Raw genomic sequence first — 16,337 nt, 5'->3', positions numbered from 1 at the left:
TCATTCCAAATCATGTCCAGTCAATTGAATTTACCACAGGTGAACTCTAATCAGGTTGTAGAAACATCTCAAGGATGATCAATGGAAACAGGATGCATCTGAGCTCAATTTCGAGTCTCATAGCAAAGGTCTGAATACTTATGTAAACAGGTAAAAACCTGTTTTCGCTTTGTCATTAACGGGTACCGTGTGTAGATTGGTGAGGAAAAAAAATATTGAATCCATTTTAGAATAAGGCTGTAACGTAACAAAATGTGGAAAAAGTCAAGGGGTCTGAATCCTTTCTGAATGCACTGCATACAAATATTCACACACTTTCATACATACTATGTATACTCATACTCATACACAGACACATACTATACTATAACTATACCTTATTATCGTCACACACAAAAAAATTGAGAACAGGGTCAAATGCAAGGACATTTAATGAATGAATGAATTAACATTTTGCCAAATAAAAAGGGATCAACTCAAGACATTCCTGATGATTCCGGTTGGGGTCTTAGGGTAAAATGATCCAGTCAGAGATCCAGTGATAAGTCATTCTACAGAGATGGCAAATCTTTATAGAGACTGCAAAGACTCGATGAACAATCAACCAACCAACCAACCAACCAACTAACCAACCAAGACTGACAGACGAGACACGGAAAGAGAGGTTGAAAAACACATTGTGATCTGAAATGCTGGTATTCAGACAGTATCAGAAGAAAACCAAAATGTATTTCTTAAAGCAATATATTTCCCCCAAAAAGACTGAAGTCGAAGGTGAATTGAGAAAAAAGAGCTTCAGAACTGGCGTGGCTGAACCATTTATGAAAAGGCCAAAAGATGAGATGTTCTTTTGATTAGGGTTTTTAGCTGATAGAAATACTTTGTAAAATGTTCCTCAATGAAAGAATATCATCAAAATGAACAGCAGTTTTGATGTTTACTGTAATGCAATGTGAACTCTGGTACAAAGTATGTGTGTGTGTACAGTATGTATGTACGTATCACTGTGTGTTCCATGAGTATGGATTAGAAATTTGATTAGGTGGATTTAATTTTTTTTTAAAGATTTACTTTATTTATTTAAATCTTAAATAACCAGATTAGCTTTAGGTGTTTTGTGTTTGACTCATTTTAGTAAAGCTTTTTGGAGGCTCTAGTGCCAAATCTCTACATGGTCTTCTGCAACACATTTTGAACAGGAAAATGAATACTGTTGCGACAACAGGATCTTGAACATTACTGTGTTTAATAGTACTTGTTGCATGGCGTATTCTCTCTCCAGTTTATGATTTAGATTTAGTCCGATGATGTGCTACACATTAATATTGGATCATTCAAAGCCACCAGATGGAGAAGAGTAAGGCATTAAGTTGTTAACACTTTATATGGATAGTCCCAAGTAGACGGTTTGTGGATGTAGACAATACCTGTCAACATTTCAACTAACTATCCATCAGGGTTGGGGTCAATTCCATTTCAATTCCAGTCAATTCAGGAAATACACTGAAATTCCAATTCCAATTCTCTTCAATGCTTTTCATTTGGAATTGGAATTTGGTTTACTTTCTGAATTGCCTGGAATTCAAATAGATTGACCCAAACCTTGCTATCCAAAAACCCTAGCCTTAACCTTAACCCTTATTCTAACCCTAAGCGCAACCTTAGCAAGCAGTTGCTTATCAACATAGAGTTTGTTGATAGTATGACCATCTGTAGATAATCTATATGGGACTATCCAAATAAAGTGTGACCATTTAGATTAATGTATTTTACAGATAACTTTATGCTGCCGCAGCAAGCCAAGCTAAATGATTTCCAACACTTTATCCCTGCACCTTAACACACACACATCTACTTTGTTTTTACACATTTTAATCAATTTATTTGATTCTTTTTTTATGTCTTAATGCTGATGAATAGAGTATTGTTTGGATTTTGATAATTATTTAGCATTTTAAATTCAAGCTGAAAAATAGAGTGAAGTACACAATCACATCTTAAAACAACTGCATGATGAGTAACTAAAACATATCTTTATGAATCCTTTTAACTAGCTTTACAAAAAGTTATGTCAAGATTGTTGTAATGTGGAATTTAGCTGTAGCACAATTTCTTGCATTATGTCCTGAAGCGAATATTGGTCTTATGACCTCTTGAGACATCTTAGGGCTCAATACCAGACAAAACAATAATAGTTCATTTTTATTCAATGTGTTGTGTTTGTATGCTGTTGATGTTGTTTCCATCTCACCAATAAGAACTAGGATCTAGAACTAAGTTACTGATCCTGGGAATCCTAGATTTTCTAGAATAGTTTAGATACCGTAGTTCTCAAAATAATGCATTTTTGATGGTGTGTAGATTCTAAATTGCCAAGTCTTGAGAAGTTGCAAGGGACATCTGGAGAGGATTTCTCACTTCCTTGCCAAGCAAAACATCACAAGAGTGATGAATGAGTCATTTTAAAGTCAGAAATAAGATTAGAAATAAGATTTAAAAAATTAAAATGTGTGTTGTGATTTCCAGACATATTTGCATAAATCTGTATGTGCTGGAAAACAATTGTAAAAAAAAAAAATGTTTTGCTGTCACAAGCTGTAGTATTCTGTTCTTCATAATTGGGTGTATGAATGTCGTGTAACAGTCAGGAAAGTTGTTTTCCCTCTGAGGTTTGACATCTTCCAACAATGAACTGTTCAATAATGTTTGTAGCTAGTTGAAGTATTGTTCAATCACGCTCCGGGTAGAAGTTGGCTTCAGGCAGATTTAGGATCAGCTTACTCTCCCCAAATCCTCACCTTATCCATAAGGTTGAAAAACTCCGACCTTTCATCAGTGTTTTGGGTAGTGAGATTACTACACCTTGTGACAACCTATGACCTTGTGTTCTGACTCAAAACAACTTCCAGTCCCGATGCACAGGGCTGGAGTTGTTTCTCTAGAGGCTAGTGGTCACCAAGCCGAGTCCTGGGGACTCCCTAGATGTGCAGGCTTTTATTCTAGCCCAACACTAACACACCTGATTCAACTAATCATTAAATCTAAAGCTAAAACCTGGGCTGCAGACCATAGCTGTAGCCAATAGATGAGTTGGACAAAGAGGTTTCTGCAAAGCTATCATGATGTAATGTGTTGCAAGTTGTGTATTGGAGTTCCCTGTCTGTCTGTACAGTGACATATTGATGCGGCATCATGATTTGTGGTGTTTTAGTGAGTAGGGCAACACAGCGCAAGAACTCGAGTATGTCTTTGCAATACAACCGTCTTCCCTGTAAGCTCTGATTTAGTCGACAATAAAATTAAAACTGTGGTTGGAATGAATGCCGGTGTGAGTTTGTTCCCTGGACTCAATGTCCCAGTATTCTGCAGGAGATACGGACATGCTCTTCTTACATTTCTTGCTGTTACATCAGATCACAACACGGGCCATTTAGCAACTGCACCATGTTACAGCATCTCTGCACCAGTAGTGTGTTTGCAATAATATGAAGATTCATGTTCTATGGGAAGTTTAAGAAAATGTCAAGTTTGAACAGTTGGTTGTCTATACTCTATAACTATTAAAATCATGAGGCCATCACACACAAAAAGGGGTGCAACAAAAGATTTATTTTACAGTTACATCTACCTCTGTTAGCCAGGGGTAAACCCACACAGTACAAAATAACACCTGTAAAGTCACCTTAAAATAAAGAGGGAAAGAGAAGTGACATTGGCAGCCTTGTCAAATGTTACCCATAACACAACTGACAACTAACTGTATCAAGAACAGGTTTAACCAGTAGACTGTAAAGAAAAGGTTATAGTAGCCAACACATACTCTGCTGTGATGATCAATATCCTGCTACTGTTAGCATTGTTCCAGTCAATGTGTGATAACATTTCATTGGTCAAAACAAAAACAGAAATCATTTGAATAATTGAGACCCAGCCCTGAGATTTAGACATGAAAACAATATTACAAACCAAACCCATTTTACAACCATGAAAATAACAATCCAAATGCCCCATCTGGTACAATGCATCAGTTTGATTAAATAAAGCAGCTGTGACAATAAGGAACAGCAGAGCGTTTGGCGCTCATTTTGCAAAGTATTTGACAAAATCTGTTTCACTGCAGCACATACAAAAAAATAAACAAAAACGACAGATGGCACAATATAACCAGATGTGGAGGTAAGAAGAGGTTATGTGTAGCTAGCTACATTCCAAAAGCCATACCACTTAGAATTCATGCCCAATACATTGCTTCATTCTAGGTGCTATACTAATGTGGATATTGGTACAGACACACACGTGTATCTCCTGCTGTGTGAGGAATCCTCTCCCGGGGAGCGGCCTGCTGTAACATTCACCGTCACTGCTGTTCGGTCTCCCTGTACAGACTTCACTGGTCTCAGAACAGCACTACCTCTGTCAGTATGGAAAAGTACACATAGAAACTAACTGCCAGGCAGCACAACCTACATTAACCAACCACAGTGACATCTCTAAATATACAGTCTATCAGACCTGCTTGGTTTACATCTGCAGCAGCAGGAGCATTCGAGCTGCCCTGGTTAGCTGTGTGGATGTCCAACAGAAGGCAATGTACTGGACACCCACTGATTTGTCTTTGCAACAAAGCTGGTGAAGATGAGTAGGACAATCTAGAGGTCTACTAGCAGTGATAAGGCTTTAGGAGAGTTCAGCTGAGGGTTCGACTTCAGACAGGTGAATGGAGAAGGTTGAAGATGACCATTCTGACCAAATCAACAGCTACCTGGTAAAGGTTGATGTAAAGCCCAAAATGTGCTCGACGGTTAGAAACTACTGACTGTAGAGCTTCTGCCTATACTTGTGGGAATTCTACAGACAGAGGTCATCTAAAATCAAGTCAGTTTACATCATGTGCCCTTGTTCAAACAAATAATGCATGTGTAAGGTATTGGTAGTATTGGCTTGCATTATCGTTGTAAATGTAATTCTAGAAGAAAAATAATTTGTTTAGTCTCAGTAAAAAAAACAGAAGAGGAACGCCAAGAGCAGATGACCGGTAATGAAGGTGTGGACCAATCACTTCAGTCTCAGACAGCTGTGTCAGTGAGATAAATACAGGAATGGTGTCAATGGAATGAAAACAGATGAACAAGTTCTCTCTACTGAAGATACCAACAACTATGTGGGGCAGTGCCTGAATTAGATGCTACAGGCCAGGGTGAGTCTGCTTTGGAGATAATACTGCAGCCACGGCAAGTGCCTCTCCAAAGTGCTTTCAGCAACTTCCATCCTCTTCAGAGGAAGTAGTCACAGGATGAATGAACAATACACACACAAGCTACAGTTCCCTCAAGTCTTCATATCCACTACACAAATGTGCAGACAAAACATAGTGCAAGTAAAATCAGTTGAAATGCACACCTTGCCAACTCCCGCCCACTGTAAATCAGAATTAAAATCAGATGAATCCGGTATTATTTTCATCACATAAGAATAAACCTGTCAACTGAGTCTTGTAGCAAAGTATGGTCTTTATGAATAGATATTATCAAGTACCTGTATTGTAATCAGAAATGGTTCTGTAGAGAAACTTGGGGTTGATCTAAATACTAGACTATTCTGCACTGTCTCCACACCACCCCTATTCGACCAACACTTCCTCTACTAAGTGGAATCTTTAGCATTGGTTCTTACTAATAACTTAAGACACACAAACTATGGAAGTCTGTTCGGGTTGTTGCGTGTCAAAAACACACAGGTTAAATAACCCTCTTTGACCCGTCAAATAACACGACCCAACCAGCCTTCAATAACAAACACACCTCCAGGTCAATTGCAAAGTAAAAACAAAAGCAACAAAATTCCCAAAAAATAAATAAGCAATATATAAATCACATACTTACAAATCTTTACAAAATTAAATATCTCCAATTGTATTGTCAACATTTCAAATAAAAAAAAAGAGAATCCTTTTTCCTAATAAATAATTACAAAGCAATAGCACGTGCTCAGCATCTCTTCTAATGGTGGCCTTGGCTTTGGGCCCCGCACCCAACTCCTCTGTTCAGTTCAGTCATTGGCCCATCTAGCAGCCTCCGTAACCTGTCCAGTCCCATGGGAAGGACAGAGGTAACAGGACATTAGGACAGCCGTGGTCTTCTGCATAGTTTGTGCAGCGTATCACTTGAAGGCAACAGGACAAGTAGCAGGAGGAGTAGAAAGCCAGCTTTCAAATCAGAGGACAGTGTTCCAGTGTCGCCATGGTTACCGGGCTCATAGGAGAGACCCTGCGGAACACCCTGGAACGGAATACATTTTTTAAATTTATTTAAAAAAATAAAAAGAAACATTCATGTTTCCAAACAAAGATATTTAAACTTTTAGCACTTCATGATTTGGATATACACAGAAATGCCCCACTACCATCATTGTTATTAAAGAATGTTACAATTATGTACGACTCGCACACACAGGTCAGTAATGCTGGATTTTGTGGGGACAAAGACCATAAGAGGTGGTGCTGTTGTGTATAATGTAACAGAACCACTGACCATGTGTAGTCTGTGTCCTGGTTGTGTCACCTGTCATCTCTTCTGTTCCCAGGAGGGCCTTTGAATGACTTGTTCTGGGGAGGAACACGTACACACAAAATCCCAGTGAAAATAAAAATGTAACGTTGAAAGTAGATCAGTGCAATACTCACAGTGGCTAAGGGCTGGAGAAATCCAATCCCAATGTTCATTCCCTTCTGGTTTTTCTAGGACTGTGTACAGTGCCTCCAGAAAGTATTCACCCCATGTTGTTGTATTACAGACTGAATTTAAAATGGATTGAGATTTTATGTCACAGTCCAATACACAAAAACACAATGTCAATGTGTATTTTTTTAACCAATTAAAAACAAAAAGCTGAAATGTCTTGAATCAAAGTATTCAACCCCTTTGTTATGGAAAGCATAAATAAGTTCAAGAGTACAAATCTGCTAAACAAGTCACATAATAAGTTGCAATGACTACCTCATCTCTGTGCCCCACACGTTGAGTGACCTTCTAGATAATTCTATCGAGTTGTGAATATCAAACAGATTCAACCACAAAGAACAGGTAGGTTTTCCAATGGCTTGAAAAGAAGGGTACCTATTGGTAGATGGGTAAAAATAAAATAAAAAATCCTGACATTGAATATATTTTTGAGCATGGTGAAGTTTTTAATTACACTATGAATGGTGTATCACTACACCACAAAGGATACAAGCGTCCTTCTTACTCAGTCGCCAGAGGAAGGAAACTGCTCAGGGATTTCACCATGAGGCCAATGGTGACTTTATAACAGTTACATAGTTTAATGGCTGTGATAGGAGAAAACTGAGGATGGATCAACAACATGGTAGTTACTCCACAATACTAACCTAATTGACAGAGTGAAAAGGAGGAAGCCTGTACAGTATACACATTTATATTCCAAAACATACATCCTGTATGCAACAAGGCATTAAAAAGTAACGCTGCACAACAAATAGGCCTGAATACAGAAGTGTTATGTTTTGGCCAAATACATGAACACATTACTGAGTGCCACTCTCCATATTGGTCAAGCATAGTGGTGGCTGCGTCATGTTATGGGTATGCTTGTATTCGTTAAACACTGGAAGGTTTTTCCTAAAAATAAATGTAAATGGAGCTAAGCTCAAAAAAAAAAAAATTTAAAAAAAGGAAAAGCTGGTTCAGTCTGCTTTCCACAAAACACTGGGAGAATAATTCACCATTCAGCAGGACAATACTTTATTTAAACCTTATTTTACCAGGTAAGATGACTCAGAACATTTACAGCAACGGCCTGGGGAATAGTTACAGTGGAGAAGAGGGGGAATGAATGAGCCAATAGGAAGCTGGAAATGGTTAGGTGGCCATGATGGTATGAGGGCCAAACTGGGAATAACCTAAAACAAGGAGTTGCTTACCAAGAAGACAGTTAACTTTCCTGAGTGGCCGACTTACAGTTTTGACTTAAATCGACATGAAAATCTATGGCAAGAACTGAAAATGGTTGTCTAGCAATTATCAACAAGCAATTTGAAAGAGCTTGAAGAATTTAGAAAATAATAAAAATGGTCAAATGATGCACAATACAGGTGTGGAAAGCTCTTACAGATTTACCCAGAAAGACTCACAGCTGTAATCACTGCCAGAGGTGCTTCCACAAAGTATTTACTCATGGGTGTGAACAAAAACACAAGATATCTGTATTTCTTTTTCAATAAATGTGCAAAATCTCCTAAAAACATGTTGTTTTCACTATGGGTTACTGTGTATATAAGGGTGAGAAAACAAATGATTTAATCCATTTAGAATTCAGGCTGTAACAACAAAATGTGGAAGAAGTCAATGCTGAACTGAAGCCATACTTCATTTTAGCGATGTACAATAAATCATAAAATGGAGGATTGCTAAATTGTTGGCTTCATGCTAGCTTCAACTCTTCCACAAAGACAATATTTGTACAATACAGTGAGACTGAAATCACAGAGAGAGAGATCGGTTTAGTAAGGATCAAACCTAGCAGTCACTTCAATTAATCAACCATCCATACCTTGTGCTTGGTGCATTTCATGGAGAAGTTCTCTTCATTGAGGACACAGTCTGTGGGGAGAAGAATGCTTGGATCAATAAAGACAGTGATTCATCAGATGGCTCAATAGCAAACAGCAGCTGAACCAGCTTCCACACACACCAAAAGGCTACAGATAGGGATTGGTTGTAACAGAGAGAGCTTGCAACACACCCCCGCTGTGAACAGCCATTTACAGAACATACAGGGCACGTCCATGGAACTGGGGTGCACTTACTGTTATTGAACCACAGTACTAGGCCTAACCTTCAACTGAAACCCCACTCTACCAGACTGTGGCACAACATGGCATTCGGCACACAAAATAGACAATCAGGGAACAAGGCTGGATGTCTGTTTGAATAAGATACAGATATAAAGCAACAGTATGATAAATCACGTCTCAGAAAAGACTACGAATATTATCAGTCACTGAGGTGGCTCAAACTTTTGGGCTGACTGCAACCAAGTCCCATTTGAATGCCTTAGCACGCAGCAGACTGCGGGTCCTCTGAAGTCTAACGCTCTTTGGGGTTTATTTGCTACAGTGCACACCGTAGCAAAACATTTCGCAACGGAAAGACGAAAACAAGCGTTTCTTATTGGACAAATTCAGGTCCCTCCCCATTTCAGCCCGTTTGCTTCCCTATGAATATACCCTTGTCTCGGCTGCTAGATCAGGCTGGGTCATGTTTACTATGAGGACTCGGCGCAATCAGTCAGATGTTGTAGCAGCGAGTGACAGGCTGGAAAACTAATAGGTGTCAACACAGCAGGAAGTGACTATACACACACAATCCTGCATTAGAATCATGGCAGACTTATGTGAGGACCCAGTATACTCCCTAGTCCTGGATGCCTGGCTGAGATGCTTCCAAATGCTATCCGTCCCTCCTCCCTTCTTTGGCACAAGTATTGGAACTGGGCCCATTACTAAGTAGAGATAGAAGGGTCCCAAGCTAGGGATGGGGACAAGGCAGAGGGGAGACTCACCTGACTGTAGAGAACACCTGTAGTGATACTTGTTGAGGCATCCTTTGAAAAAGCAGCCCAACGTGGCACCCGGGTTATGGCAGCGAGAACATGTCTGAAAACACAAAATATAATTAATTGGTTGTGTTAAAAGGCCAAGACCAAAAGACAAGCTGCTATAATATTTTACATTGCTAAACATGATTAAAAAAAATTGTAAAAATATGGGTAAAACACAGCAAATCAAGTGCCACATATTCCCTATGGGAGATAAAGAACACTACATACAGTGCAGTCAAAGTATTCAGACCCCTTGACTTTTTCTACATTTTGTTACATTACAGCCTTATTCTAAAATGGATTAAATACATTTTCCCCATCAATCTACACACAATACCCCATAATGAGAAAATTGAGATCAGGGGCATCCTGTTTCCATTGATCGTCCTTGAGATGTTTCTACAACCTCATTGGAGTCCACCTGTGGTGAATTCAATTGATTAGACATGATTTGGAAAGGCACACACCTGCCTATAATAAGGTCCCACAGTTTACAGTGCATGTCAGAGCAAAAACCAAGCCATGAGGTCGACGGAATTGTCCATAGATCTAAGAGACAGGATTGTGTCGAGGCACAGATCTGGGGAAGGCTAACAAAAGGCCCCAAGAAAACAATGGACTTCATCATTCTTAAAATGGAAGAAGTTCGGATCCACCAAGACTCTTCCTAGAGCTGACCGCCCAGCCAAACTGAGCAATAAGAGAAGGGCCTTGGTCAGGGAGGTAACCAAGAACCTGATGGCCACTGTGATAGAGCTCCAGAGTTCATCTGTGGAGATGGGAGAACCTTCCAGAAAGACAACCATCTCTGCAGCACGCCACTAATCTGGGGCAGCAGGTAGCCTAGCGGTTAGAGCGTTGGGCCAGTAACCGAAAAGTTGCTGGATCAAATCCCTGAGCTGACAAGATAAAAATCTGTCGTTCTGCCCCCGAACAAGGCAGTTAACCCGCTGTTCCCCGGTAGGCCGTCATTGTAAATAAGAATTTGTTCTTAACTGACTTGCCTAGTTAAATAAAAAGGTAACTCCATTTTTTATTTTTTTTAAATGGTAGAGTGGCCACTCTTCAGTAAAAGGCACGACAGCCTACTTGGAAATTGCCATAAGGCACCTAAAGGACTGACCATGAGAAACCAGACTCTCTGGTCTGATGAAACCAAGATTGAACTCTTTGGCCTGAATACCAAGCGTCATATCTGGAAGAAACCTGGCACCATGCCTACGGTGAAGCATGGTGGTGGCAGCATCATGCTGTGGGGATGTTTTTCAGCAGCAGGGACAGGGAGACTAGTCAGGGAAAGATTAATGGAGCAAAGTACAGAGAGATCCTTTATGAAAACCTGCCAAGACAACGCAGGAGTGGCTTCGGAACAAGTCTCAATGTCCTTGAGTAGCCCAGCCAAAGCCTGAACATAAACCCGATTGAACATCTCTAGAGACCTGAAAATAGCTGTGCAGCGACACGCCCCATCCAACCTGACAGAGCTTGAAATGATCTGCAGAGTAGAATGGGTGAAACGCCAGAAATACCCGTGTGCCAAGCTTGTAGCGTCATACCCAAGAAGACTCGAGGCTGTAATCGCTGCCAAAGGTGCTTCAACAAAGTACTGAGTAAAGGGTCTGAATACTTATGTATAGTGATATTTCCATTTTTAATAAAATGTCTAAAAACCTGTTTTTGCTGTGTCATTTGGTATTGTGTGTAGATTAATGAGGGGGAAAAAATCTATGTAATCCATTTTAGAATAAGGCTGTAATGTAACAAAATGTGGGAAGAGTCTAGGGGTCTGAATACTTTCCGAATACAACGTATACACCCCAATCATAAATCAATTAAACAGAGGCACCTCTATTCCTGGGCTGCAGGATTTAAACTTACCGTCTCCTGACCCACCTTGACCGCCTCTTCCAGACCGTAGACCCTCCCCTTCACCAGGAATACACCTGCAGACCAGATGCTACAGTCCTCGTGGAGCCAGTACTCACACTGGTCTAGAGGCACCACAGGGGGGCTGTACCAGTCCTCTACTGCAGCCTCAGATCTAACCCCAGCCCCATTCTCAATCCTGGCCCTCTTTGTTGCAGGGCTGCCTGAAGGGTCGCTGTCGCTAGTCCACCTCCCCAGCAGGCCATCCTGGTTCAGCCGTGGACCTGGTTTGTGGGGCCAGGGGACCCCCGGGGGCCGAGCACACTTTCTGCCCCGGCCTCTCATGCTGCAGGACGAGTCAGAGTCACTGAAATCCTCATCTTCTTTGAGGCCTGGGATCCTAGCAGGGGGTTTAGCACTGGGTCTGTATCCCTCAGGGTAGTAGGGCCCGTGGAGGTCCCCCAGGTCCATAGCGTTAGCAGAGCCTCTACAGAGGCAGCAGACCAGGGAGCTGTGGTATTGGCTATGGGTGGAGATGCGGCCCAGCTGGAGGCAGGAGGTGGAGGGTACAGCCCCAGGGATGAAACCCCCAGACCCTGAGCCTCCAGCCTGCTGTTGACCTTGACCCTTCTTCTGCCTGGGATTCTCCTCCTCAGGGTAGTTGATGACAGTACAGGTGGCAGGAGTGGTGGAGGATGGTTTAAGGTCCATGTGGATGAAAGGAGAGAATGTGTCCCTCCTCATATCCCTCTTCTCCTCCTTGTAGTTGACATATTTCAGTTTTATCTCAGGCTCCTGAGGGGAGAACATAGAGGAAAACTTGCCCAGTATGGGTTTCTTCCGTTTCTTCTTGGGAGCAGGGGTCACCTTCGCTGTTTTGGCTGTGGGAGTCGATGCTTCCCTGCATGCAGTCTTCACTTTATGCTTCCCAGGGCTTTTTGGAGATGTTTTAAGTGGCGGTGATACAGTCAGTACATGCACCTCGGAGGGCTCGGGATCTGACTCTCTGTGTGCCGACTTCTTCTCTGAATATTTGACTAGAGCAAAGGGTGGGCTGGAGGTTTTTGGAGATGTGCTGTGGTTGTGTGGATATTTGGAAAAACGGGTGTGTTCAGAATCTGACGTAGACTCTTTACAACTGTCTGTGTTCCTGTTAATGCTATCCATACGGCCTTTCGTTGCAGCTGCCTTTACTTTAGTCTCTCCCTCTGAGCTAGATGCTGCTTTATTCTGGACATTCTTCTTCCCTACAGATGAGGTCTGTTTGTTAACATCGGCTTTAGATGGACTGCTCTGAGTCTGGGGATTTGTCGGAGGCTGGGTCTTTGAGGCCTTGGGTTTCTTAGTGGATACTTTATACCAGTTAGGGTTTATGTTCATCACTATGGCCTCTAATCTAGTTCCCCTGCCAGAGCGAGGGGGAAGTTTTTTCCTCTCAAAAGTCCTCTGCTCTGCCTTTGCATTACCATTCAAGTGAGAAGTAGTCGTCTCCTTTGGTTTCTTTTCTAAAACCTCTGGCAAAGTGCTCTTGTCTTTTGTCAAGTCAACAATAGGCTCTGAATCTGCCTTGGTTTTATGTCCTGGCTGCTGGTAGTCCTTGCTGGTATCTAACATTGGTGCATTCTCACCATCATTTTCAAAGCTGGGTGAGCAGGAGGCCTGAGGCAGAATGAACACATTCTCTACGTCATCCAGTGAGGTAACAGAGGGAGAGACCGTGTCCTCCAGAGGACTGATATACTCCCTACTATGAGAACACAGGTCCCTGGGACTCATGCTGTCCTGGACGAGGACAGGCTCCTCCGTTCTAGATGAGATGAGAAAGAGAACCTCTGAGTCAGCCCTCTGTCCTTCCTCCTCCATATCTGTAATGAGAGGCTCTGGAGAGGAATCGATACATATTGCAGAATTAGACCAGCTGCTGCTGCTGCTGCTGCTGCTGCTACTCCTGCCATTCTGCAGTCCTGCATTGTTGTCTGCGTCCTGAGAAAGACTGTGTTCGATTGAACTCGCTCTCTGATGAGGATTGTATTTCTCCACTCTTCCATTACTGGCAACTCGACTGCTGTTGATTTCATGACACTGCTGCATCAGACACACCCCTGCCACATTCTCAGCCATCACCTGGGCTGGAGGCATAGAGTCAAACATTTCAGACTGAGGCACTAAGCCCAGAGGCCTGTCCATCTGCTGCAGGTAGCCATCCATTGTTGAGAACTTGCTGATTGACGGTACGCCGTAGAGAGAGGAATGGTGAGAGAGAGAGTCATGAGTGGAAAAGATATGAGACCTGCTTACATAGGAGAGGGTGACTGTAGTGTTGGAGAAGGCATCGTTCGGCTGGATCTGGTCTCCTGGTTGAAGCCTGTGGTTGGGGTCAGTTTCTGGGAAGGAGAGTCCCTTGCTGCTCCCAGAGCCTGGGTACCAGCTTGGAGGCTTGACTACCTGTAGGGCCTCCATGGAGTTGGCTTTTACGAGGCAATCCTCACCTTTTCTGGTCAGGTCTATGGCAGCAGGGAGGCTACGGGTGGAGGAGAGGTCTTGGGGCTGTAAATCAGAGTCCCCCGGTGGTTGCTCCATAGCAACTGAAATTGAGCAGAAATACAGAAAGGTTGACCTCGAAATCATTTTTGCTGACCTCAGTGGGAACATGACTGGATATAGGTCAAGATTGGGTTCCATCTAACCTGGAAACCTGACAATGAATATCTTTGAATTCTACGTCCGGCATAAATGAGTGTATCAAGAAAGTTTCCTCTTTACGACCCCTACAAGCCAGAATGTTAAATAAAGTGATATTTTAACTCACTTTACCGTTTGTCTGTGCAGTTGGTCCTTTTGCAGGTAGGAATAGGACAAAATATCCACAGTAAAGTATAATTTCGTCAACTTTTCAAAGCACATGCATACTTGCTGAGCTCATGCACATGTTTATATGGTTCAGGTGATAAATCTGAATGCACTACCAGCACTTGAAAAGTTGATGTAATTACACTTTCTTGTGGATATATTGATTCACATTCCTACCTCCAAAAGGATCAATCGCACAGACAACCGGTAAAGTAAGTTAACACATCATGTTAATCAAGGTTGTAGCTTGTAGAGGTAACGTTAATGAGAGGAAACTTTCCTGATCCAAACCCTCAGTTATGCCCGACGTTGAATCCAATGCAATTCAACGTCGGGTCTCCAGACTAGGTTCCATCATCCAGAAGCACATTTGCCAGCAGTGGATTTTAGCTCTCTTTGTCTTTATCTTTCTAGCTAGCTAACGTTACGTTAGCTACATAGTAACTTATCAACAATTAACTAGCTAAATCAAATAGATTACATCATTTGCTAACTAGAAAGTTAAATGTGCCCATCTTCAGTAAAATCTCCGAAGTGCAAACTCTGTGTAAACTGACAATACAGAAGTAGACCTAAAAGGTCAGCTAAAGTTTCCGTTGGATGTCAAAGCTCTCTGTTTCCGAACTGTTGAAGATTCGTTAGTGTCGCGCGAGCTATGAGAATTAGTAAATAGTGAACAACCAAACTGCACTAGCGTGTAGTGACCAAGCTGAGTTGGAAAAAGTGGTCAAATCAGAAAAGTGTTTGCTGGAAATGCACCAAAATAGGGTTAAGAGAAAGTAACAAGTTGACAGCTGGCTTCGAAACCCTCTGACGTCTTACAAACGAATAGAACGTACATTTATGTTTAGCTAGCTAGTTAGCTAAACTCACCGTAACTGGAATGACAGATGACAGGCGCGAGCTATTAGTCCTTTATTACCTACATTTGTGTGTCTTCACTCAGTCAAATGTGAAGGATGATCCGTGCCACTACAAGAACATCTAGCTACTTCGCTAGTTATTACATTAACCATATATTCACTTAATAAACTGGATAAGTGCTGTTTTGGTTATCAAATGTAGCCAGTTCGCGATGTGCTACGCCAAAGTTAGATAGTTAGCCGCGTACCACAAACTGCACTTATCCAGCTAGCTAATGCTCTGCGCTGGATCTGACATGACAAGTTAATTTGTAGCTGATATGGCAACGTTAGCTTATTGTGAAACAATGGGTGGATGGCTGGTGGCTATCATAATACAATACTTGACAATTTGCTGGATATAGTGACACAGCTTTGGGGATCGACCTCCCCGCACACAACGGCGGAGTGATGCATCTAGCGAATATAGCTAGCTAACTACCCTCGTTGACTTATTCGTGGTTAGCTAACTTGCTAAGCTAACTTGCTAGGCCCTTCATATGAAACAAAAGAGCGAGCATACTGCGCTGCCGGAGACCGAAACTTACCCAGACGGGAAGGAGTGGGGGGGCTTTAGAAACGTCCAATTCAACAGTGAGTCCCACCCAACATCTCGTTCAAGACCCCATCTGCTAGTACCATAAAACGCCAAACTATATCTTTGAAAAATTCCACATTTGTAAACGGGATTAAAAAAATAAAAATAAAAAAATCCCTGGCTGTAGCTACTTCCTTACTCTCCGCGCGTGAGCTGCACTTCAAGAACAGCATTTGTCAGCTGGCGAACACAGTGAAGCATTATGGGAATGTAGGAAAGCGGGCAGCGTTCAAGACATAAATGTTGTATGGAGTTTGACTGGAGTAATAACTGAGCACTTCAGTAAGGCCATTCTACTACCAACGTTTGTCTATGGAGATTGCATGGCTGTGTGTTCGATTGTATACACCTGTCGGCGACGGGTGTGGCTGAAATAGCCGAATACACTAATTTGAAGGGGTGTCCACATATATACAGTGCTTTCGGAAAATATTTAGACCCCTTGACTTTTTCCACATTTCGTTACAGCCTTATTCTAAAATTGATTAACCTGTTTTGCCCCC

The 16,337-nt window shown here is 41.9% G+C and overlaps 1 protein-coding gene across 2 annotated transcripts; it reads right to left on the bottom strand.

The window, feature by feature from the left end:
- Positions 1-3,589: 3,589 nt before the first annotated feature.
- si:dkey-94l16.4 (retinoic acid-induced protein 1) lies at positions 3,590-16,019 on the bottom strand. 2 transcript variants are annotated; one of them, XM_029764785.1, is made up of 6 exons: positions 15,785-16,019; positions 11,497-14,069; positions 9,580-9,673; positions 8,569-8,618; positions 6,531-6,604; positions 3,590-6,278 (listed from the first exon to the last, which is right to left on the bottom strand). In XM_029764785.1, exons 2-5 carry the CDS (start codon positions 14,062-14,064, stop codon positions 6,557-6,559), a joined length of 2,760 nt encoding a protein of 919 aa, XP_029620645.1. In that variant the 5' UTR covers positions 14,065-14,069; positions 15,785-16,019; the 3' UTR covers positions 3,590-6,278; positions 6,531-6,556. The 2 variants fall into 2 exon arrangements, with proteins under 2 accessions (XP_029620645.1, XP_029620646.1); XM_029764786.1 differs by lacking the exon at positions 15,785-16,019 and adding an exon at positions 15,208-15,768.
- Between the last annotated feature and the right edge of the window lie 318 nt (positions 16,020-16,337).

Source organism: Salmo trutta, chromosome 10 (genome assembly GCF_901001165.1).
Source record: "Salmo trutta chromosome 10, fSalTru1.1, whole genome shotgun sequence".
Taxonomy (NCBI): Eukaryota; Metazoa; Chordata; class Actinopteri; order Salmoniformes; family Salmonidae; genus Salmo; species Salmo trutta.
The sequence above is the reverse complement of the archived record's forward strand: the minus strand, read 5'-3'. Positions and strand labels throughout refer to the sequence as shown.